The following is a 24509-nucleotide window of genomic DNA, read 5'->3' as shown; positions in this document are numbered from 1 at the left end:
TTGATGAGGACATCAAAACCATTTAGAAGGGGGAGGGTGTAACCCGGTTAGAAAATGTGTTTGGTTTAGTTTAAAAGCGATTGTTCAAATCCAGTTAATATATAAATGTTTCAGTTAAAAACTGTTATTTATGTAATGAAAGGTTTAAATACATTTAATACTGTAATTTGTTTGTTTGGTTATCTTTTAAAATGTGAAGTGTGACAAAGAACTGTTTGAACCAGCATTTATGGGGTTAATGCGTGAGTAAGAGAGGGCAGAGGGAGTGTCAAGAGTAAGAGAGGGAGAGAGAAGGAGAGGAGCTAAGAACGAGTGTGTCGAAACAGGACAGAAGCGAGTTTTAAGGCTAAGTACACAGAAGCGGGGATTCTTGTGTTTCTTATGGACTGTCTGCTCGACAATCTGTCGTTAGAGCATAAGTTCTTCCTGTTGCGAGGACGAGAGGGATGGCCAATTCTTCTGTCAAAGACTGTGTATGACTGTGGCCCGTATGCTAATGTTAGCCCGAGCGTTAGCGTGTGTGCTACGGCTAAGCTAACGAGCTTGATAGCAGTGAGTCAGCACACTACAAGTGTACAGACTGTTTGCATATAGTTGGACTAACCCAGTTGAACTGTGCGAGAGGGGAAAGACTGTTTTCAGACCGTGAACGGAGTAAATACCCTGCTCGAGGATTGACAGAGCCTCATCTGTACCTGTTCTGGAAGCGAGGTGAGCGAGGGAGACGGTGGACTCTGCTGTGCCGGTGAGGTGAGAAGGATCTGCTTCAGAGCAATTACCTGACTGTTGGATTACAGACCAGCAACCAAAATACTAAGGTACCACTCATTTATTTTGGCTCATTAACGAGTGAAACGGCCATTGTGTTTTGGGCCTCCACATACACTAGCCACGAACCAGGCCTGCAACGTTTTTATTTGGTTTTAAGTAATTTTGAGTTTGCCTGCTTTAGGTGTGTGTGTGTGTATGTGGGCCCACATATGAATGAATGAATGAATGAATGAATGAAGTTTGAATGAATGAATGAAGTTTTATTGCCATGTGGGTGAACAAGTTCACACATTGGAAATTGCAGTTACAGAACACCATCCAAATACACAAACACAACACACATAGGGGGATATGTGTCCTTGGTCATGCAGCCGTTTCTTACGGCGCTACCTTTGGCAGGAGGAGAAAACAACACATCATGGGGAAGTTAGGTTAAAAAAAAGTCATCTGGTACAGTGCTCAAAAAGAGCACTATACCAGGGTCCAAAAAAACCACCTTAGCAAAGCATTTGCACATGTAAAGCAAGGACAGCAGCGGTAGGTGAGGTCAGGGCGGGAGGGGATGCAGAAGGAGACGAGAGGTGGGGGCATTGTGGAGCCAGATGCCAGGTTCCAGCCAAAACAGTTTGCTGATAGTGGTGGAATTTCATCAGCGGCCGTGATACACCAGACCCCGCTTCACAAATCACAACGCGGAGTGGGGGGGGAGAGCAGCCGCACACAGTGCCCTGGAGAGAGATATGGTTGCCAACCCAAGGCCGGCAGGGGAGCCGAATTCCTGATAACAGAAGTTGTTTTGGAACAGGCTGCTTGTTTTTCCAACAGCCTTCAGTCTTACTGGGAAACCATTCAAAAATCCAATATTCCAAATTAGTTGATTGCCGTCCTCACTGTGCAGAACCGAACTATATCTCCTGATCTAACCCCTCTCGCCTGCGAGCTCGCTAATCTTGCGGCTCAGGTCCACCAGGCTTTGAGTCTGAGTTTGTGCGGCTCTGCTCAGCCCTTCCACCTGGATCGGCAGCCTCTGCAGATGTCGAACCGCCGTCCAGATTTTCTTAATTTGCCAGTAAAGCAGGTATCCACCGAGCCCAAACAGAGAAGATACTGCTACCAAAAAGCCGAATATGTAGGCGTCTTCCACGTCTTCCACTCCAAGGGCCGAGAAGCACACAGGTCTCCACGAGCTCCAAGAGTCGATGACGTATCCAACCGGGTCAGTTCCACTCGGACACGCAGGCTCCCCTGTCCCGGATCTCATAGTGGAAAAAATTCGATCAATGATGGAGAATGCCCAGTTTGCCAGATCCATGTTTCAATCTTGTTCTTATTCGGACAGTGTGTAAAAGACGCTCTCACAGCAAGCAGCAAGCGGAGAGATGGGGAGGGCAGGGAGAGAGAGATAGTGCGACCGTCTCCGACAAGAGCAGGAAGAGAAGAGAAGATATTGGTTGTGACTTTATACAAAGGGGTTCGAGTCAGTTAAATGTTGAAGACCGTTTAATGTAATTGTATTTGTTTTTTCTATCTTTTGATCAAAACTAATAGTTTTAAGTAAATCTGTTCATATTGTTTCTTAAAACTTGAGTGCCGTGAGTTTGTTTATAGCTTATAGATAAATAGAAACCATTTCATCTGAAAAGTGTGTTTACAGGTTTTTTGATTAAAACTCTTGGAGAGACAGAAACCCTTAAAGGTGAGTTTTAAAAAGTGTGTTTCGAAAGGTTTTATTGGTACTGTGTAACCTAAATCCAAGGCTTAAATTGACACTGACTTAATCAGGGTTAAAACATAGTGAATATAGCATAAGAACCCAAAAGCCCTACCCCTATTAATATTTCTATTTACGGGGAGCGCTACATCTATATCAATGGACACTCTAAAAACAGTATATCCCAGACTCTGCAATGGACTAGGTGAGGTGCAACACACATACCACATCAAACTCAAACCTGAGGCGGTGCCATACTCACTCAAAGCCCCCAGGAGAATTCCCCTGCCTTTGGTAGGAAAGGTAAAAGAGGAACTTCACAGAATGGAGGAGCTGGGCGTCATTAGCCGGGTGGAGGAACCTACAGATTGGTGGCCGGCCTGGTGGTAGTCCCAAAAACAAACAGTCCCAGGCTGAGACTGTGTGTGGACTTCACAGGACTGAACAAGTACGTTTGCAGAGAAAAGTACGTACTGCCATCAGTTGATCAAAGTCTGGGAATGCTGGTGGGAGCAAAAGTGTTCAGTAAACTGGATGCCAATATGGGGTTTTGGCAAATTCCCTTAGCAAAGGACTCAGCCCAGCTCACAACATTCATAACACCGTTTGGGCGATTTCACTTTAATCGCCTTCCCTTCGGCATCAGTTCTGCACCTGAGCACTTCCAGCGCACGATGGCGGAGGTTATAGAAGGACTGGAGGGAGTGATTTGCCACATTGATGATCTGCTGGTGTGGGGCTGCAACCAGGAGGAACATGATGCCCGTCTACATGCTACGCTGAAACGGCTGGAAAAAGCAGGTTTGACGCTGAATGTAGAAAAGTGTGATCTCTCACAGAGGAAAGTTTCCTTCTTGGGCCATATCATCACAGATTCAGGCATCAGCCCTGATCCAAAAAAAACTGAGTCAATTACCGACATGACAGAACCAAGTAATGTGGCAGAACTGAGGAGCTTTCTGGGTATGGTGAACCAAGTGGGCAAGTTCATTCCCCACTTGGCTGAAAAGGACAAGGCCCTGCGTGAGCTGTTGTCGAAAAGGAACAGCTGGTACTGGGGCACAGACCAGGACAAAGCATTCAAAACTTTAAAAGAGGCACTGACCTCACCCCCAGTACTGGCCATGTATGACCCGAACAGAGACACTAAAGTTTCTGCAGATGCTTCATCATATGGACTGGGGGGGGTTCTTCTCCAGCGGTGGGAGGAAGGCTGGAGACCGGTTGCGTATGCTTCGCGGTCACTTTCTCCAACGGAGCAACGCTATGCACAGGTGGAAAAAGAGGCTTTAGCCCTTACTTGGGCATGTGAGCGTTTTCGAGATTTCCTCATAGGAAAACACTTCTGCTTAGAAACAGATCACAAGCCCCTCATTTCCCTGCTGGGAGGACAAGCTTTGGATCTTCTCCCACCAAGGATCCAGCGTTTCAGGATGAGACTCATGCGCTACTCGTACGAGATACAGTACGCCCCAGGTAAATCACTCTGGACAGCAGACACATTGTCCCGTTCACCTGTTAAGAGACAGATGTCACATTCTGATAAAGAACTAATGGAAGACACAGACATCTATGTGGACAATATCGTTGCACATCTGCCGGTTAGTTCCTCATACCTGGACACACTTAAAGGAGAGTTACAGCGTGATAACATTTGTGCTCGTGTCATGCAGAGGTGCACACAAGGATGGCCAAATCTGGAAAAACAGGAACCGCTGCTGAAACATTACTGGCCAGAACGTGCCACTCTGAATGTGAAAGATGGCTTGTTGCTAAAAGGCTCACGGCTAGTTATCCCTTCAGCGATGCGCAACGATGTGTTAGAAAAGCTTCATGAGGGACATCAAGGAGTTGTTAAGTGCAGAGCCCGTGCTCGCCAGTCAGTGTGGTGGCCTGGACTCAGTCAGCAAATAAGCGAAATGGTGTTAAAATGTAGAACTTGTATACAGGAAAGAGACAATCACAGTGAACCACTCATACCTTCCCAGCACCCAGCCCGCCCATGGCAAAAAATAGGCACAGATCTTTTTGAGTTGGGAGGGAAAAGTTACCTTCTTGTTGTGGACTATTTTTCTAGATATGTGGAGATAGCCCTCCTAAAGGGGACAAAAACGAGTGAGATCATAGTTCATCTTAAGTCAATTTTTGCCCGACATGGTATCCCAGAGGTTCTAATGTCAGATAATGGACCACAGTATTCTGGGCGAGTTTTTGAGTCTTTTGCTGCCTCATATGGGTTTGAACACATCACCAGCAGCCCAAGATTTCCACAAAGTAATGGGGAAGCGGAGCGCTCAGTACAAACTGTGAAAAACCTGTTAAAGAAAGCGGCAGACCCTTATTTAGCTCTTCTTGCTTATAGAGCTACACCGCTGCAGAACGGATATAGCCCTGCTGAGCTCTTAATGGGCCGACGGTTGCGCACAACGCTGCCAGCACTTCCCTCTACTTTGGATCCTGTTCTGCCAGACGGCGACAGCTTGGCTCAAAAAGAAGGCAAAAAGAGGATGATGGACATTGCTAACTTCAACAGGCGTCATCGTGCCAGACCGTTGAGTAACCTATCTCCAGGAGAACAAGTTTGGATCACAGATGCAAAAACACCAGGAACTGTGATCAAAAATTATGGCACACCACGATCCTACACAGTGGGTTTACCCCAGGGATCAGTGAGGCGAAATCGCAAGCACTTGATTCCCTTACATTCAACTTTGCAAGATAAGACTGTGGAAAAGGGGTTGACAGGAGTGTCTGCAGAGCAGCCTTCATCAGCTGTTTCATCATCTGCTACTCCTGCGAAAGCTGATGGTGTGAGGACAAGATCAGGGAGAATAGTGAGGAAGCCTACTAAACTAGATCTGTAAAAAAAAAAAAAAAAAAGAAAAAAAAAAAGAAAAGGAAAATAAAAGATTTGAGTTATGTTGGACTTAATTAACAAAAAGGGTACAAGGTTGGACATTTCAGAGTTATGTTATATTTGTGTCCCTAGCGGGTGAATGTAAGGAAGTAAAGAAAATGTTTCTCATGTGTTAGAGAAAATGTGTTTCTCATGTGTTAGAGAAAATGTGTTTCTTATTTGTTAAAAGGGGAGATGTGGTGTTCATGAATAATGAATGTTAAACATTTGGGATCTTGAATGTGATCCCGGAAGGCCAGGTGACTTGTGGGAAGTCAGCAGGGGGCGGGGTGTGTTTTGTTTGGGGGTTTTCATGTAATAAAGGACGTGATCGTCAGCACACGGAGGTCTATGGTTATTTGTTCAAATTAAGAACACGACATCAGCTGTTATTTTTTTCTCTACTTCAGCTCCCGGACATACTGCTAGCGAGCGCAGCTATTAGCACTGGTGACCGTCCGGTACAGAAGAACCCCTTCCCCGTCAAAATATTTTTGATACTTTAGTGACTAAATATAGACCTGCACTAGAAACGTATTTAGGAGAATGCTTGTGAATATAAAGCATTACAAGATTGCGCTCACGCAGCTCCCAGTTTTTCAACATAAACACTGATGACGCAACAGCAGCAGTCAGCTGATTTACGTGCAGTCTGTCTCCACAAGCGGAAAGAGGTGGAGCCGGTGAGCTCAGATGGAGCAGAAGGAAATGTTTTTCTAGTGTCCAAAAGAAGCCTTTTCGTCCCTGTAACCTCCATTAAACCTTTACTGGGAAACAGCTGGAGATCCTTCATCAACCACCTGATCAGTAAGTGAAGAAAAGAGAACTTTGTAGCTGCTCCATCCACCCTGTTTGTTTCACACAGGGAAAAACTGCAGTACGGAAGTTAAAATATGCAGATGAACTGCTAATATGAAAAAAGTATTTCTTATCCAGTTACTTGGGTAATCAATATAAATAGAATACACAATTGCTAAAATAATCAATAGTTGCAGCCCTAATGAAATTTGCAACATGCCATAAGCATCACCTTCTCACACAGAAGCAACAGGATTCAGGTGATAGTTATTGTTGTAAGTAAAGTTTATTTATATAGTGTTTTTCACAGACAGAAAGGTGCTGTACAATAAATATCACCCCCCCCCCCTTCCCCAGAAAACACTATGTTAAAAACATAATAACATTACCATATTAAAAGAAAAAGAAAAATGAAGTCAGAAACCAGAAAGCCTGGTTAAACAGAAAAGTTTTCAACTATTTTTTAAATGACACCACAGAGTCAGCTAAATGGAGCTGAGTGGTAAACAGTTCCAGAGCTTTGGTGCCACTGCCTAAAAAGCTCTGCCCGCCCTGGTCCTTAGTCTTGTATGTGGGACAACTAAAAGACTTTGATTTTGTTGTGTGAGAGACTGTTGACTTCCTTTTTTTAAAAAAAAAATATTTTTAATGCCTGGATCAATTTTAAGTATCGGATTTATATCGGTATCGGCCAATATCCAAATGTAAAATATCGGTATTGGACATAAAAAAGTGGTATCGTGCCATCCCTAGTACTTACTCTCATTAATAAAGAATATATTGTAGCGTCTGTTAAGATGTTGAAGAAGATGGTGAGAGATTGCAGCAAAAGTTGCCCTTTTATTAACAATTAAATGGTTGCTGTGTGCCGCAACCACACCAAAAACAACAACAAAACGGGACTCCAGCTCTCCCTTCCTCTCCAGCGCCACCACCACCAAAACAGTGGGAAATCAGAACATCTGCACAGAACCATCAAACTTTAACAGAATCGCTACAATATAAAAGTCACTTTGCCAAAAACTGACTGCAGCTTCTACCATGTGACAGAAATGTTCTTTATGACTCAAAATAAGTTGATACCATTCATAAGAGATAATGTTTGAGATATGCTTCACAGATTATGGGTCTGCAAGTCATTTACAAAACTATAAATACCAGCAATCACTTTTTGGCACAGACTGGCTATTTAGATGACAAATCGCTCCACTGCCACTGTGTACAGTGTGGCGGCATGCACATTTTGCATACCTGCAGGGCAATACACATTCACATTAAAATTCAGATCAGTTTATTGCACTCTATAAATTCTAATATATAAGTATTAGGGGTGGGACTTTAACGCGTTAATTACGATTAATTAATTACGGGGAAAATAACGAATTAAAAAACAACGCATTTTAATCGCACTTTGCACCGTGGAACGTTTCTCACTGCACGAGTTCCAGGCACACAGATTATATCTACGCACAATGTGATGAGCTGTGTCCAAATTTATGTCGCTTATTTGCAAAAAGTGCTCCGCTGTTTTCGGAGCTGTCCGTTGCCGCTGCTCTACCAGCAGCTCGCCTCGCTAGCTGTCAGCTGACCGGTCTATCGAAGCTGGCTTTAGCCGGAGAGAACACACGACTGCTGTGTAAATGCCTACTAAATGTGATGAACATTCTCCTTTTATAGTGAGTGTTTATGGGTGGCTCCGGGTGTGCTCGCAACTTTCAGTTTGTTCTTGCCGTGTTGCGCTTTTATTTTGAAAGGTTATGTTTACGGTTGCCATGCCAACACTCTGCGGCCGTCTGGTTTGGCTCTACGTGTAGATAATGTTGTGAGGTGGAAGACGAAGAAAGCCAAGTGGTATTTATTGTTTATAAGTTGATGTTCGTAAGACACAAGCTTGTCTTGTCATTTGTTGCATTATCTTTACTGTTTCGCTCTTTTTTCCACGCACGCTCTTTAGTGCAGAGCTCGCTAGCGGAGAGGTCCGGGTCTAAAACTTGATTAGCGCCCTTGGAGAGCGGAATGAGGTATAGAAATGTTGATTGTACACTCTATGACAAATGTTATTTGTTTTACCTGAAAAGTGTCATTTCATTTGTTCATATGAGTAAATTGCATAGTTTGTCAAGATTGCCTGTAATATGTGTTTGAAAGTTTTATTTGTTTATTTAAAGGAAAGGTTATGGAGTTGTTAACACTTATTTACTATTTGGAATTGTGACTAATACTGTAACATAATGTTCATAAGAATTGTTTGTGAATTATATCTGCTTTGTTCTGTAGTTTTCACGGTGTCAAGATGGCAAAGTGTCACAGTACCACTGTCTGGTGCTTACCAAAGAAAGAGAAATAAACGACACCCGTTTGAAACTCTACGTGTTTGGTTTATACCATCCAAGGGGCCGCTACAGTGAAAACTCAACGCTGCACCAGTCTGAAAATTCCTGCGCTTAAGCCATCACATGCAAGGTACAGCTAATGAACAGTTGAATTCGCACCCAGCCCCCCCCCCAGGCAAGATTTGAAACAAAGAGTACTCTTAGGATTCACCTCCAGTGTCAGGAGAGACTGGATGCCAAGAAGCAGGATGGACTGGAAGAGGATTGTGTAAATACACATATAAGGTCAATGTATTTGGGAGATAAACTTAAATGCTGGATACAGTTGAAATTTGATATTTAATAGGAACTGACACATGTTTATGGAATGTTAACAATAGAGGATATGTCTGTTTGTGAAATGATTTAAAGGTCAAAGTGCTTCTTCATTTTGTGTTGTTGATGCTCAAGCTACAAAATCCCTTTGAACGTCTTTAAATTGTTAGTGTCTGGTAAATAATACTCTGTGGTTAAAGACAACTACAGCTTATAAGTGTAAAGGCAGACCTAGGGCAATCAAAGGTTATAGTCAATGTAAGGCAGCTGCATAAGCAAACAAAATGTCCCTCTCGATAGAGAACACAGACAGTCCTGCAGAAGCACCAACTGAAGAGGCAGGTGAACATACAGACACACCATCTAGATCTGGCACCCGTGAAAGAAAGTTAACAGAAAAGGGCCAAGAGATGTGTGATCTACTCACCAAAAAACATGAGAAAGCATTTAGTAAGGCCTATGACTCTTGGAAGCTGGTAGCAAGGGAGACAAGGACAAAACTAAAAACCCTCTGCTCATTAGAGGGCCTCGACAGGCTCCAACAAGATATCCAAGTGCAGCGTGATGCTGTAAGCCTGCACTATGAACCTATTTTACGTAACAGTAAAACAACACCAGAAATTGTCAAAAAAATGGATGCCTGCGGTACTCTAACAAAGGAAATCTGTGACCTCATAGGTAAACGTCTAGAGACTATTAATGAAGACTTTAATGACCAACTGGAGAAGGAAAGAGTGAGAGCAACCTTAAACAAAGATGAATATGGCTCTGTTTTTGGTCACACCAAAACTGAAACTGTAAGCTCATCAGAGTCAAAAGAGAGATCAAGTGACCACTCCAGTTCAGCAGGTACCCATAATAGCAAAATAGAGGCAGAAGCAGAGCTCGCTGCAAAGCTGGAACAAGCAAAGGCCTTGAGAGAAATTCAAGCCCAGCAAATGCATCTTCTTAAGTTAGAAGGGGAATGGAAGCTTAGAGAAGCAAGAATTTTGTCAGAACTTGAACAAAGGAAGGTCGAAATGCAACAACAGTTGGAGCAGGAGAGAACAAAACTTGAGCAGTTGCATGCAGAAAAGGAAGTTGCAATAGCAGCAGCTCGGGTGAGAGCATATGATGATTTTCAAGGTTTGGGGAGCCACGGAGAGATTGATAATCTAATTAACTCTGCTTACCATCAGACAGAAACTGCAGCTCGATTGAATCCAGACGCTGCCTCGTTCCAGCCTCACAGAGCATCTCCTGAAGTAACAGTGGCCCAAGAGTCTGACAGTCTAGCCCAAGCAATAGCAAACTCATTAAGCATGAGCCGCTTGCCGGTCCCTGAACCCACAATATTCAGTGGTGACCCCTTAAGGTTTACAGACTGGAAGATTTCATTCATAACTCTTATTGAAAGAAAACCTCTCCCAGCAAATGAGAACATGTTTTATTTAAAACATTATCTAGCTGGAGAAGCACGCAAGGCTGTAGAAGGCTTCTTTTATCGAGACTCAGAGGACGCATACAAGGCAGCATGGCAAGTTTTACAAGACAGGTATGGGAACCCGTTCATCATCCAGAGGGCTTTCAGAGATAAGCTTGCAAGATGGCCAAAGATAGGTGCAAATGATCCACTAGCACTACGAGAGTTCGCTGACTTTCTTCAAGGCTGCACTGAGGCAATCTCTCACATTAAAGGACTAGCTATCCTTAATGATTGTGAGGAAAACCACAAGTTGCTCAAGAAATTGCCAGAATGGATTGTGCGAAAGTGGAGTCCAATTGTTGTAGATGCACTTGATACATCTGGAAGTTACCCAGATCTTGCATGCTTCACAAAGTTCCTGAATAGAGAGGCACGAATAGCCTGCAACCCTATTGCCTCTCCATTCTCAATGGATTTCAAGCATACAGATGAGAGGTCATCAAAGAGAGCCAAAGCTCTCAACACAAACGCTAAGAGTTCTACTCCAGAGAAACAAGACACAAATTACAGCAAAGTAAAAGTACCCTGCTGTGTTTGTAAAAATGAAACCCATGGTATCGCAAAGTGCCCCACCTTTACTGCAAAAAGTATTGAAGATAAAAAGGCATTTATTCTCGAAACGAGGCTGTGCTTTGGGTGCTTAAGAAAGGGTCATATTACCAAGGACTGCAAAAGGCGACACACATGTAACATTTGTAGCCGTCGTCATCCAACCTGCTTACACGAAGAGAGGAAGCAAAGACCCTTAGAAGTAAAAACAAATGGCTCCACATCCACAGAAGAACGCACCAGCCTGGATACTCACAGTGTCGTGTCCCACACATCAACACATCGTGTGTCTGCTACCTCAGCTATTGTTCCTGTCTTCGTGTCCTCAGTGCATGAGCCGGAGAGAGAAGTACTCACCTATGCACTACTGGATACCCAGAGTGATTCAACGTTCGTCTTAGAAGATGTACTTGATAAACTGAATGTAGATGCCCGACCAGTAAAGCTGAAACTTAGTACTATGACAGCTATCGACACAATCATATCAAGCAAGAATGTCCATGGTCTACAGGTTCGAGGATTCCATTCCATGGACTACATCCAACTGCAGCAGACCTACAGCCGCGACTTTATCCCGGTGGACAAGTCGTACATCCCAACAAAGAAAACAGCACTACTGTGGCCTCACCTCAGGCACCTGGCAGACAAATTGCCACCCGTCCAGGACTGTGATGTAGGGCTTTTAATCGGATATGACTGTCCACCAGCATTAGCGCCCCTTGAAGTTGTGTTAGGTGGCAAAAATGAACCATTTGCACAGCGATCAGAACTAGGATGGACCATAATAGGCACATCAAATCCTCACCTAGACCGACAAGGAAATCAAAGCTTTGTGCATCGTCTCAAGGTAAGGGACCTGCCAATCCCATCTGCAACGGATGTTCTGAAAGCCTTGGAATCAGACTTCAATGAGAGAACTTATGAAAATAAGTATGTGTCCCAGGATGACGTTCATTACATACAGTTCCTCAATGAACACATCAAGCAGAAGGAGGATGGGCATTATGAGATGCCCCTCCCTTTCAAGGGGAACAGTCCACCCGCTCTACCAAACAACAAGAGGTTAGCCACAGTTCGCCTTCAGTGTCTTAAGAAGAAGCTAAAGGCCAACAAACAATATTACGATGAATACAAAGCATTCATGGAGGAAATAATCAACAAGGGTGAGGCAGAGCTTGCCCCTACAGCATCTGAGGAGAAGACAGAATGGTACCTTCCACATCACGGAATATATCATCCCAGAAAACCAGGTAAACTGAGAGTTGTATTTGACTGTTCAGCCAAATTCCAGGGTGTTTCTCTAAACGATACTCTACTAACTGGACCTGATCTGATCAATTCCCTGGTAGGAGTGCTATGTCGCTTCAGGAAGGAGGCTATAGCAGTTATCTGTGACATTGAAAAAATGTTTTATCAGTTCTCTGTCACTCCTGAATCCAGGAACTATCTGAAATTCCTCTGGTGGAAGGATGGAGATTTGGAGAAGGAGCCACAGGAGTACAGGATGGCAGTTCATCTTTTCGGGGCTGCCTCATCTCCAGGATGTGCCAATTTTGGCTTAAAACATCTGGCACGACAACACCATGCTAGCTATCCAGTGGCATCAACATTTATGGAGAAGAACTTCTATGTTGATGACGGGTTAGTCAGCGTTTCATCAGTTGAGGAAGCTGTGAAACTGATCACTGAGTCCCAAGAGCTGTGCAAAAGAGGAGGCCTACGCCTCCACAAGTTCAACTCGAACATGGAAACAGTACTCACCTGCATTGAACCCTCAGAAAGAGCAGCAACCACTGAACCTCTAGAACTGAACCCCACCCCATCAGAGCGTACACTCGGCATTCAGTGGTCGACAAAGGGTGACACATTCAGCTTTAACATCAGCCTGAAAGATCAGCCAGCAACCCGTCGTGGTTCACTGTCAGTCATTGCCTCTCTTTATGATCCACTTGGATTCATCGCTCCATTTAGCCTAAGTGGAAAGCGTGTCCTTCAAGAGCTGTGTCACAGAGGCATCGGATGGGATGATCCCCTCCCAAAAGATGTGAAGCCACGGTGGGAGGAGTGGATAAAGGGTCTTAACACATTGAAAGAGGTCTCAATTTCGAGATGTTATCACCCACAGAACTTCCATAGCATTGTGAGGATAGAGCTGCATCATTTTTCAGATGCCAGCTGTGTGGGATATGGTGCATGCTCTTACCTCAGGTACATAAATGACAACAATGAGGTTCATTGCAGTCTTGTAATGGCAAAGGCACGGGTTGCACCCATGAAGATCATGAGTATCCCAAGACTGGAACTCTCAGCAGCAGTTGTTTCTACAAAAATCAGTGTGATGCTGAGAAGCGAACTTGATATGAAGATCGACGAAGAGTTTTACTGGACAGATTCGCAAGTTGTATTAGGCTATATCAACAACGATGCTCGCAGGTTCCACACATTTGTTGCAAATCGAGTACAACTGATTCGAGATAACAGTGACCCCAGTCAGTGGCATTATGTGGACACCTCAGAAAACCCAGCTGACCACGCATCCCGAGGTCTTAGTGCAGCGGGCATTCAATCAACAAATTGGCTTCAAGGACCCAAATTTCTCTGGGAGCAAGAATTGCATCTCTCACCCAGCGTTCAAACAGAAGTACTGGTTGGTGATCCTGAAGTTAAGTCAATCCAGGTGCTAGTAACTGAAACACTTAATTGCAGTGACATCCTCAAACGTCTGAGTCACTTTTCATCTTGGACACCACTTATCAAAGTGGTTGCAAGAATTAAGAGGTTGGGTTCTAGACAGAAACAGCATAGTGAACATGTGGCTGTTGAAGAGCGTGAGAAGGCTGCGGAGGAAGTGGTGAAGCTTGTTCAGCGGCAAGCCTTCCCCCATGAATGGAAAATGCTTCAGAGTGGCAGGGACCTCCCAAAATCAAGTTCTCTTTTCAGTCTCAACCCTATTTTGTATGAAGGGCTTCTCTGTGTTGGTGGGAGATTGAAACAGTCATCTCTCTGTCACAAGGTGAAACATCCAGTCATCCTTCCTAATGACAGCCACATCACTAAGTTGATCGTATCCCACTACCATGCTAAGACATGTCATCAGGGTCGATGTCAAACCCAAATGGAGCTTAGGACCAATGGATTCTGGGTCATTGGAGGGAGCAAGCTGGTTGCTAAGTTGATACACACCTGTGTGCTATGCAGAAAACTTAGACGACCGACGGAGAAACAGCAAATGGCAGAACTCCCTAAAGAACGTGTGGAAGCTACTGCACCCTTCACGTATAGTGGCATGGACTGTTTTGGTCCATTTATTGTAAAGAAAGCTCGCAAAGAATACAAAAGATATGGCCTGATTTTCACATGTCTATGTTCCAGAGCTGTCCACATTGAAATGCTGGAAGATTTGTCAACAGACTCATTTATCAATGCCCTGCGATGCTTTATAAGCATCAGAGGAGCTGTTCGACAACTGCATTGTGACCAGGGGTCTAATTTCGTTGGAGCGCGAAATGAGTTTAAGGAAACGCTTAAACAATGTGACTCCAAGCTACTAGAAATCTTCTTGACTGAGAAACAATGTGAATTTGTTTTCAAAGCCCCCTCCGCTAGTCATGCAGGTGGTGTTTGGGAACGTCAGATCAGAACTGTGAAAAACGTGCTGAATGCCACCCTTGCGCAATGCACAGGCCGAATTGATGATGCTTCCCTAAGAACACTGTTTTATGAAGCCATGGCTATCGTTAATAGCCGCCCATTGACAGTGGATGGAATCAATGATCCTCAGATGCCAGAGCCTATAACACCTAATCATCTCATTATGATGAAATCTAAAGTTCCTCTTCCTCCGCCAGGAGTATTTGTGAAGGAGGATCTGTATGCAACCAAGAGGTGGAGACGAGTTCAGTATCTGATAGAACAGTTCTGGAGTCGTTGGAAAAGAGAGTATCTGCTCAATATATCCACAAGACAGAAATGGCATATACCCCAACGCAACCTCAAAGTGAATGATATCGTTATTATCAAAGATGACAACCTCCCGAGAAACCAGTGGCAACTAGGTCGAGTGGTGGAGGCTGCTCAAGGCAGTGACGGCCTAGTTCGTCGAGTCAAAGTGCAAGTTGGGGAACGAAAATCTCAAGAAAAACAAAATGCCCCCATTAAACCTTCAGTTATTGAGCGACCAGTTCAAAAATTGGTACTTCTCTTAGAGAGCTGATTTCAACAAACTGAGTGGCAATTTGTGAGTACGCTGCTGTATTGTGTATGATCTATACCTATGCACATTTAATAGCACTGCTTGAAGTTATTCGTTTAGTAGGTTCAAGAAATCCTGTGTAAATTCATTTACTCCTGTATTAGTTCATTCATTACAACAGGATTTGGTGGGAGTGTAAATGCCTACTAAATGTGATGAACATTCTCCTTTTATAATGAGTGTTTATGGGTGGCTCCGGGTGTGCTCGCAACTTTCAGTTTGTTCTTGCCGTGTTGCGCTTTTATTTTGAAAGGTTATGTTTACGGTTGCCATGCCAACACTCTGCGGCCGTCTGGTTTGGCTCTACGTGTAGATAACGTTGTGAGGTGGAAGACGAAGAAAGCCAAGTGGTATTTATTGTTTATAAGTTGATGTTCGTAAGACACAAGTTTGTCTTGTCATTTGTTGCATTATCTTTACTGTTTCGCTCTTTTTTCCACGCACGCTCTTTAGTGCAGAGCTCGCTAGCGGAGAGGTCCGGGTCTAAAACTTGATTAGCGCCCTTGGAGAGCGGAATGAGGTATAGAAATGTTGATTGTACACTCTATGACAAATGTTATTTGTTTTACCTGAAAAGTGTCATTTCATTTGTTCATATGAGTAAATTGCATAGTTTGTCAAGATTGCCTGTAATATGTGTTTGAAAGTTTTATTTGTTTATTTAAAGGAAAGGTTATGGAGTTGTTAACACTTATTTACTATTTGGAATTGTGACTAATACTGTAACATAATGTTCATAAGAATTGTTTGTGAATTATATCTGCTTTGTTCTGTAGTTTTCACGGTGTCAAGATGGCAAAGTGTCACAGTACCACTGTCTGGTGCTTACCAAAGAAAGAGAAATAAACGACACCCGTTTGAAACTCTACGTGTTTGGTTTATACCATCCAAGGGGCCGCTACATGCTGTAATATCATTTTCAACCGCCGCTGAGTGATAACTGGTTTGTTTCAGTGTTTCATTTGTTCCTGAGCAAATCGGGTTGGCTGAAATTAAAATTAAGCATCATAATGTTTATTAAACATTTTTAATTAAACGTTAATGTCCCACTTAATATAGTTGGAAATTAATCATTCGCTCAGCTGTATTCCTTGATGCTGAAATGTGAGTTTGGTTATCACAGGAGCACTTCCACCATTTGTTGGTCTGTGTAGCAGACTGGTGGAAAAATAAATAAGATTTTGAAGTGTAAGCTTATGTATATTGATTCATTCATCAACCAAACTTAAATTAATATTTCTAATGTTAAATACTGAAATGTGATTAAAATGTGATTAATTTCGATAAATTAATTACAAAGCTTCTAATTAATTAGATTAATTTTTTTAATCGAGTCCCAGCCCTAATAAGTATATCTGTTAATTACAGGGTGTACCCTGCATCTCGCCCTATGACAGCTGGGTTAGGCTCCAGCCCTCCCGAGATCCTGAAAAGGATAAGCAGAAGAGAATGGATGGATGGATTTTTATTAGTGCAACAATACAATGATTTAATAGATAGGAAAGAGTATATTTGATACCAAGATCTACAGAATTTTTCAACACCAGGATGTGTTTTACAGAACCCTGCAAGGGCATTGGAGAAAAAAAAACGGGGGAAAAAAAGAGAGAGATGCACACACACACACAGCTTGTGCTTTTATTTTATGAATATATATGATATAGATGAATAATGTGTCCTCCATCACTGTTTATGAGCTGATTGGCTGAGAGGAGAGGGGGGGGGGGGCAGCGCTGTGTGTCCTTTCAACATCCTGACAGACGTTGCAGTATCAAGATTAATGCAGAAACGCTGAAAAAGAGTACGCTTTGGAAAATGTTGATAATTATGAATATCCCTTATGTTTAAACTACAGTGCAGCACATACTGTATGCCGGTAATTTAGTTTCTATGTGACTTTTTTGAAAGGCAATCAGGAGATCTGTGAGGGGAGTGTTACACCTACCAAGTCGTAGAAAGAGGAAGATGGGGGGAGGGTGACTTAACGGTCGCCTGATACGTAAACTCATGTAACACAGCTGCATGCACTGGAGACTGACGATGAAAGAAGAACTGACAAATTCATTTTCTCAGTGTTTCTTCACTGTTTAAGACCCTCAAAATGAAGAGCTCTTTCCTACTCATCCTCTCACTGATCACAGGTAAAAATATTCATTCATTACTGACACTGACAGAGCTCTGTTACAGCATCTTACACAAGTTACTTCAATCAGTAGATCATGAGTTGCAGTGAAGCTACAGCTCTCATTAATAAAAATTATCTTCAGACTGTTGCATGAAGGGATTTTTTTAAGTGGCTGACGTGATGTGAATGTTTGCCTTTAGGGTGTGAAGTAAACACCTGCAAAGAAGGATGGGTTAAATTCACCTGCAACCGTGGAAAAACAAAAGGAACATGTACAATGTATCATTTAGTCGACTATCGCCCAACAATAAAAGAAAACACTTTTAATCTGACCATCTACAAAACAAATTTTCAGCCATCGTCTGGCAAACAGGATCTAGTATTTGAAGTTGGTAAGAGGCACTTACTTTTTATTTACAATTATTCATGTTGCATGTTTTTAATTATTTTATTAGAACAAACAAAACACACATATACACAGTTTCCAGATTTTAGCCAGATTCAATGTTTAGTCAGCCAATGCATCCATGAAGTCTAGGTCCATTATTTTTAATGATATCTTTTTTATTTTTTGCCTAAAAATAACTCCTCTAAATTCAGTATTTTCAGGTAAATGAAGAAATACAATTTCAATTTTAATTGCAAATAATGTGCATAACTGTGGATGTTACAGCGTTTGATTTGGCATATTTAATCTATCTTTTCTTTTGCAGAGAAAAATGTCTGCCCAAAACCCTTTTATCAAAATGTAAATAAAACAGAAAACACCACCATCAGATGTGATTCTCCACACAAGCACCAGTCCTACTTTTTCTGCAAACAAAGCAATTCCAGCTGCATAGATGTTTTATCAGGAAAATCAAGTTCAAAATACACGGACACAAACAGAGACAAAGGATTCAATGTGTCCATCAGTACCGTGTCTCTGCAGGACGCTGGTCTCTACTGGTGTGGCATAAAATCAAATGACAACAATTACAATTTTTTACTCAAACAAATCCAGCTTAAAGGTGAGTAATTCTTCATCCTTTAAAGCTCATATTTTATATTTAGGTATGACTAAAACATGTTGACAGATACTTGTATTTGGTTTTTTAAACAGTTATTGTTAACTTCAGAAGATCCCTGATGATCGGACAGAACTTCTCATACTGGTGTAAATACGATGACGACTCCTTACTTACAAAATTCATCTGCAAGGGAGATGATCCATCTACATGTCAGCCTCTTGTAAACACCACAAATACTGAGATGAACGTGAAATTTTCCATGACTGACAACAAACAAAAGAAAAACATCAGCATCACAATGAGAGAGGTGACAGTGAACGACAGCGGGACGTACTGGTGTGGAGCAGAAAGCACCGACAGGCGGCGCTTCTTCATCCACAAACTCTTGGTGACTGTAGGTGAGTCATGCTCTTATCTAACCCTCCCTGCTTCAGACTGTGAATATTAAAGGATGGTAATTGTGAACATAAATGCTAAATATATTAATAACTCGCTCAGTGAGCCCCTTCAAACTGTATGTGAGGAAGGAAACTATGCAAAGGAGTTTGATTCAGACAGAGCTCTAAGGAAAGTGGGTGTAATGACCTGTGTGATTAAGACTGCACTCTTACAGTTACTCTTATGTCAGCGACATACTGGGAATGTTTATTAGCTGAATAGTTTACAGCCTTTAAAAATAATCACACATAATAACTGTAGGCCGAAGTGCTTACACAACATTTCAAAGTTTCAGTGTCCTCTCACTGCAGAGCTGCGACACGCAGCAGTCAGCTTCCTCAATATGAAACTGGTTAACAAGGCCACAGAGGAGCTAATGCTGCTGCCTGTGCTTTCATTTCCTGCACCTGTCTTCAGCCTGTGCTGATGTGACAGCAGGAAACTGAGCTAAAGTCCTGTTGTTACAGTTTTACGATCAATGGATAAATGCGACATCATTAACAGCAGCTCCAAGTGTCCCATTAAGCCATGAAAGTGTGAACAAAGTGCCTAATAATCAAATTAAATTAAACTAGGTCATTCTAAAAAGCTATTGGCAAAAATTTATTAACAAACACTTTCTTTGTGATGCAGCAGGATCAAAGGAGAAGAAGGAAAACCTCTAAAAAATACACATTTTTATTTACCAAACTGATGAATCTGTGATTTGATTAAGATACTATTAATCTATAAATGATTTTTTCTTTCAGTATCACCGACTCCAGCCACATCTACTGTTTCTTCATCTGCAGCGATCACTGCAGCTGCATGGACTCACAGTGAGGGTGCTGATGGAGAAGTTCATGGTAGTAAAGTCCACTGAACCTCCTCAGAACAGAAAATCTTTACCGACTCTTTAACTGATCTGTGATTCATTTTCAGGCGTCTCTGAGGCCGTCTTCTCTGTGATCATCTGTGCAGCTGTCACTGCTGCTTCTGATAGTTCTGATCCTCATCTACAAACGTAAGAACACGTATAATTACAGCATAAGCAGGCATGCTGTGCTATACCCACAAAACCACATTCATGCTTCCTTATCTTGTGCAGATGATATCTAAGAAGCACAGCAGCAGAAGCATCTTTGCAATCTTCGACTTAATGTTTATTTATTTTTGTTGTCTTTTCTCTTTTCCAGGATTTTCATGTTCAAAAACCACAGGAAACCGTACAGACGAGGTGAGCGTGGACAGTTTTCCTTGTTTGTTATATCTAGCTGGTGCACGGTGTAGTTTATTGTCAGTGCGGCCTGTACTACAAGTTATGCAGCATAACTTTTCTTTATCCGGCTTCACTTACAGTAACATCAGTAAGACCAAAAACTTAGCCTGGGGTTCCCAATCTGGGGGTCAGCATGCTCACACGAAGGCTGGCAGCACGTCACCAATCACACACAGCTTTAGTCTTAGCTAATTCAGCTGTTTAGAGAACTGAATGGTCATTGGTCAGTAGTCTTGCTGCTGATGTCTTATCTCTTTTGGGTCAGTTGCATAACTTATTATGGACATTCATATTGGTAAGAAGTGAACCGCCACAGGGTTAAACCTGTAGTTACCTCAGTATGCCTCTGGTGGCGCTACAGCAGTAAAAGCAGATGTTGACGTTATTTCCATAAACAACAGTTGTGTTGTCAGATGTCTCTCACAAAGCCAAAAATAATGATATTATTGCAACATTAATAATAATAATAATTTTGTTTGTAAGCGCCTTTCAAAACAGCCAAGGACACTTTACAGAGATAAAAACCAACAATCACATAAAAGCACAGAATAAGAAATTAAAATAAAATGACCTGGGAACTAAAGCTATCTTAAACAGGTGAGTTTTGGGTGAAATGAGGGGGTTTTGGTGATAAAGCGAGCGGCTGACTTTTGAACCATTTGAAGCTCATGGAGGGATTCGAGAGGAGGCCAAATATAAGAGAATTACAATAATCAATACGGGAGGTAACAAGACCATGAACTAGGATGGAGGAGGTATGTGAGGAGAGGAAGCAGTGAAGGTGATTAATGTTTCAGAGATGAAAGTATGCAGTCCAGGTAATAATATTGATATGGGAGTGTAACGACAGAGTGCTGTCGAGGATGACACCCAGACTCTTAACCTGAGAGGAGGGGAAAACTGAGGAGCTGCAGATGGTGAGGGACTAACTGTCGACTTTGGATAGAATGGATTTTGTTCCAACAAGCAGGAACTCAGTTTTACTGCTGTTTCATTTAAGAAAGTTTGAGGCGAACCAGGATTTGATTTCTGACAAGCAGGTGGTGAGGGAGGAGGGTGGGAGGGAAGAGTTGGGTTGATGGATAAATAGAGCTGGTAGTGAAAATTGATACAAAATTTATGAAAGATATTGCCAAGGGGAAGAAGATAAGTAATAAAGAGGAGGGGCCCCAGGACAGAACCCTGAGGCACACCTGTGGCTGAAAGTCTTAAGCTGTGGGTGATGCCAACAGAAGATAATCTGTAGGAGGAGATGGGTGATGGTGTCAAAGGTTGCACTCAGATCAAGGAGGATGAGGAGGGAGAGTCGTCATGAATCAGTTGCCATAAGAAGGTCATCAGTGATTCTGAGAAGAGCAGTTTCTGTGCTGGGGCGGGGGTGGAAACCAGACTGGATTGACAGATTGTCACCTCTCTGCCCTCCCCATCCTGTTACAGGACCTCTTTAGTGTTTTGGTCAGTAAGAGGTTCCAGTTTCTGATGATCGATCATATGAAATGTTGCACATAAACACATCCTGACACATCCTTAAATCCAATGACATCATCAGTCGTTCCAGAACGACCTACAGCGTTCCCAAATTGAGCGCTCCTGTATGTGACCGTGTGTGTCTTGATGGCCACATCAGTGTTTAATGGTGCCGTAGCTCAGGAGGGAGCGTGGCTCACCTGTGAGTCAGAAGGTTGTTGGTTCAATCCCAGGCTGTTCCAGTTAACATATCAAAGTATCTCTGGGCAAAATACTAAAGTGCTTGTATGAACAGGTGTGAATGAAAAGTGTTACCATACAAATTTATTTATAAAGCACCTTAAAAACAACAACAAGGCTGGCCAAAGTGCTGTACAACACATTGTTGTATAAAGAGCTCAAATATAGTTGATATAAGAACCAGTCTGTTTGCATCTAATGCCATTTAGTCCTCAGAAATATAAAAAAATCCATATTTAAGTTTTTCTTCAGAATTAACCCAAACACATTATTTACTCACCCTTTCCTGACCGTGAGAGGTTGTTTCAATTTTAAACTGTAGGTCATAAACGTGCCTGCAAAACCACCTATGAGCTCAAACGTTCACCAGAAGGTAGAAGCAGCGTCCAGAAGTCAGTGAAGTCGCAGCTGAACTATTTTTCAACCAAAACCAGATGTTGAGAAGAGTGGAAATTATATGGATATTGTTTATTTTTAAAATCAGACATGAACTGATTCAAATGTATTTCTCACTGTTCTCTGGAAGGATTGTACCTATGAGGAGATACAGGAGCGCCTCCAGCCGCCAGAACCTGCATTAAACACCATTTATGTCACCGTCAACCCTCCGAGCCACGCTGCCTCGACGCATTACGCTACCATCAACTTTCAAAACTGGGATAAAGCTGGCGGTGAGGCGCTCAAACCCAGCTCCTCTGCCTGTCACTATTCTACTGTGAAGTTCACCAAATGTCCAACCAGCTCGAGTGTCACTCCGCTCCAAACGGCCGAGGAGCCGCTCTACTCAACCGTCAACAAGTCCCTGAAAAAATGATGATCAGCTCTGCAAGGAATCTAACAGATTTATGAAAACAAAAAAGGATGGTTTCACGTGTGATACTGTCAGAAAAAACATATTCTTCATTTACAGTATCAAGGACCAGGCACACAAACAGCTCTCACAGCAATGAGTTACTTTCTTGCAGGAAAGGAGCAGAATACATAAAAAAGACGTTGTCAGGATGTGGTCGCTAAATGAAGGCCCAAGGAGCATTTTATACACATGATCATGTGCATGACCTTATATGACAGAAGAAATGTAGATAAGGAGGAAGCTGGCAGTTGATACTCTTTCACCAAGAAGTCCTTGGGGAAGAACATGAAGGTCATACAAGGTTTTCTTCCTCCTCACAAAGGAGACAAACAGCTCATACATTAGCATGATAATTATAGCTAGATGACTTATTGTACTAACACAGAACTTATTTTCCTAACAGATACACAACACCCACACTTAGATCCTCTGGACTTTAGTGCAGTGAGTGTAAAAGCATTCTAAGCGCCTGGATTGAAAAATAATATCTCAACAGTAAGAGCTGTTATTTATAACCTAAGAGGTTTGCTTGTATTTTCATATAGCTGCTTAAATATATTTGTTCTCACCCACCCATTCATATTTCCTGCAATAATGTACAGGAGGAGACGTGCTGTCTGTAATGTCCTCCTATTGTCTTTAATGAGCAGCATAGACAGTAGGGGGCAGCATTGAGTTGCTGACTGAGTGTCATTGCTCTAATAAAATGTTTTAACCCTAAATATCTGTGCAGGCCGACTTTTGTCCCCATATTTTTAAAGTGTGGGTGCTGAACAGTCCTGCCTGAGCTCCGGCCCTGGGACCTGCTGAAAACCTGTCACCTGAAAATACAGCGAAGGAGGCCCTGAACTCACCAGCAGCTGGAACCTTCAAAACTCCAGCACTGTTCACCTAAAGCAGGAGTTCTCACACTTTTTCTGTCACGCCTCACTTGATGAAATCTATTTATGCCCCACAGAAAGCGATGTCGGGGGTGGTGTTGCACCCCACCTGTCATGACCCCACAGTTTGAGAAACACTGGCCTCAGTATCACACTGAAGAGCAATGTTGTGATGTGGTGTGCTGAACACCTGCAAGCAGCACATGCAGGGGTTGCTATAGCTCTGGTAGAGCAGGTCACCTACTAATTGGAAGGTTGGTGGTTTGATTCCTGGCTGCTCCAGGCTGCAGCAAGACACTTAACTCCAAGTTGCGCTCTGCTGCAAGCGTTGGAGTATGAATGTGTGTGAATGTTAGACAATAAAAGCACTTAGCTTAGATACATGTGGAAGTGCTTGTATGAATGGGTAAATGTGTTGTAGAAAAGTGCTGTATAAGAAGTAGTCCATTTACAGGTTTAAACAAACACAAAGCAAAACAAAAAAATCAAACCCAGGACTATAAACACACACACACACACACACACACACAGAGGAATGACCACACAATGGCAAACAGCTGAGCACAGGTGACACAATCAACAGGAGGGACAGTCACAAAGGAGGGAGAAGGCAGGAAGTGAAACTATATCAGATATAAAAATGCATCTATTCAAACTACACAATGAGGGGGCAACACTGAGCTAGAAGCACAAGAAGGGACGACAATAAAATCAAACCAGCAACCTAAAACTCAGCATTAAAGCACAGAAGGCTGTTATAATGACAGGTTTTAAATAGTTTTTTGGAAGCAGTATTTTCCTGTACTTTATCCAGTGAATCATAGCCTGTTATCTCAACATAGGCTAACTTTGAACTGAATGATCTAATACTATTAAAAATATATGAAGGCAGTGGTGTAATCACCGCTGTGGTCATTTCTCTTTTCTTGGCCTTTAGCACCGCTGAGTCCGCCCCTCCAGCCATTCTTCTCCTCATAACTCATAAAGTAATTTCCCATTATACGTCTGAGCCACTTCTGTTTTACCAACTTCCTGTTAATTCAAAGTGTTGTTTTCTTATTCACTGTGAGTGGGTAACAAAGACGGGGGGTATGAAAGGGGAGGAGTTACTTTGTTTTTAACATAAAAGGATAAAGACAGAAATTAA

At 42.5% G+C, this 24509-nt stretch overlaps 1 protein-coding gene and 1 long non-coding RNA gene across 2 annotated transcripts; both read left to right on the top strand.

Annotated features, from left to right (window-relative positions):
• The first annotated feature begins 14440 nt into the window (after nt 1–14440).
• LOC115776224 (uncharacterized) lies at nt 14441–15988 on the top strand. The gene is made up of 3 exons (XR_004019426.1): nt 14441–15440; nt 15544–15610; nt 15867–15988. It is a non-coding gene; the product is annotated as an uncharacterized LOC115776224 (long non-coding RNA).
• A 1125-nt stretch (nt 15989–17113) lies between these two features.
• On the top strand, nt 17114–23090 carry LOC115776266 (uncharacterized). The gene is made up of 7 exons (XM_030723880.1): nt 17114–17231; nt 17929–18225; nt 18318–18623; nt 19413–19508; nt 19585–19666; nt 19839–19879; nt 22155–23090. Exons 1-7 carry the CDS (start codon nt 17192–17194, stop codon nt 22166–22168), a joined length of 876 nt encoding a protein of 291 aa, XP_030579740.1. The 5' UTR covers nt 17114–17191; the 3' UTR covers nt 22169–23090.
• Nucleotides 23091–24509: the final 1419 nt, after the last annotated feature.

This window comes from Archocentrus centrarchus, unplaced genomic scaffold, assembly GCF_007364275.1.
Source record: "Archocentrus centrarchus isolate MPI-CPG fArcCen1 unplaced genomic scaffold, fArcCen1 scaffold_29_ctg1, whole genome shotgun sequence".
Classification (NCBI taxonomy): Eukaryota; Metazoa; Chordata; class Actinopteri; order Cichliformes; family Cichlidae; genus Archocentrus; species Archocentrus centrarchus.
The sequence above is the reverse complement of the archived record's forward strand: the minus strand, read 5'-3'. Positions and strand labels throughout refer to the sequence as shown.

What these genes read in the sequence shown, in the direction of transcription:
- LOC115776266 (XM_030723880.1), top strand. Translation starts at nt 17,192, where the DNA reads ATGAAGAGCTCTTTCCTACTCATCCTCTCACTGATCACAG. An exon ending in CAAACTCTTGGTGACTGTAG is followed by an intron (nt 18,624 to 19,412) that starts GTGAGTCATGCT and finishes TTTTTCTTTCAG; the next exon opens with TATCACCGACTCCAGCCACA. An exon ending in TGCTGATGGAGAAGTTCATG is followed by an intron (nt 19,509 to 19,584) that starts GTAGTAAAGTCC and finishes ATTCATTTTCAG; the next exon opens with GCGTCTCTGAGGCCGTCTTC.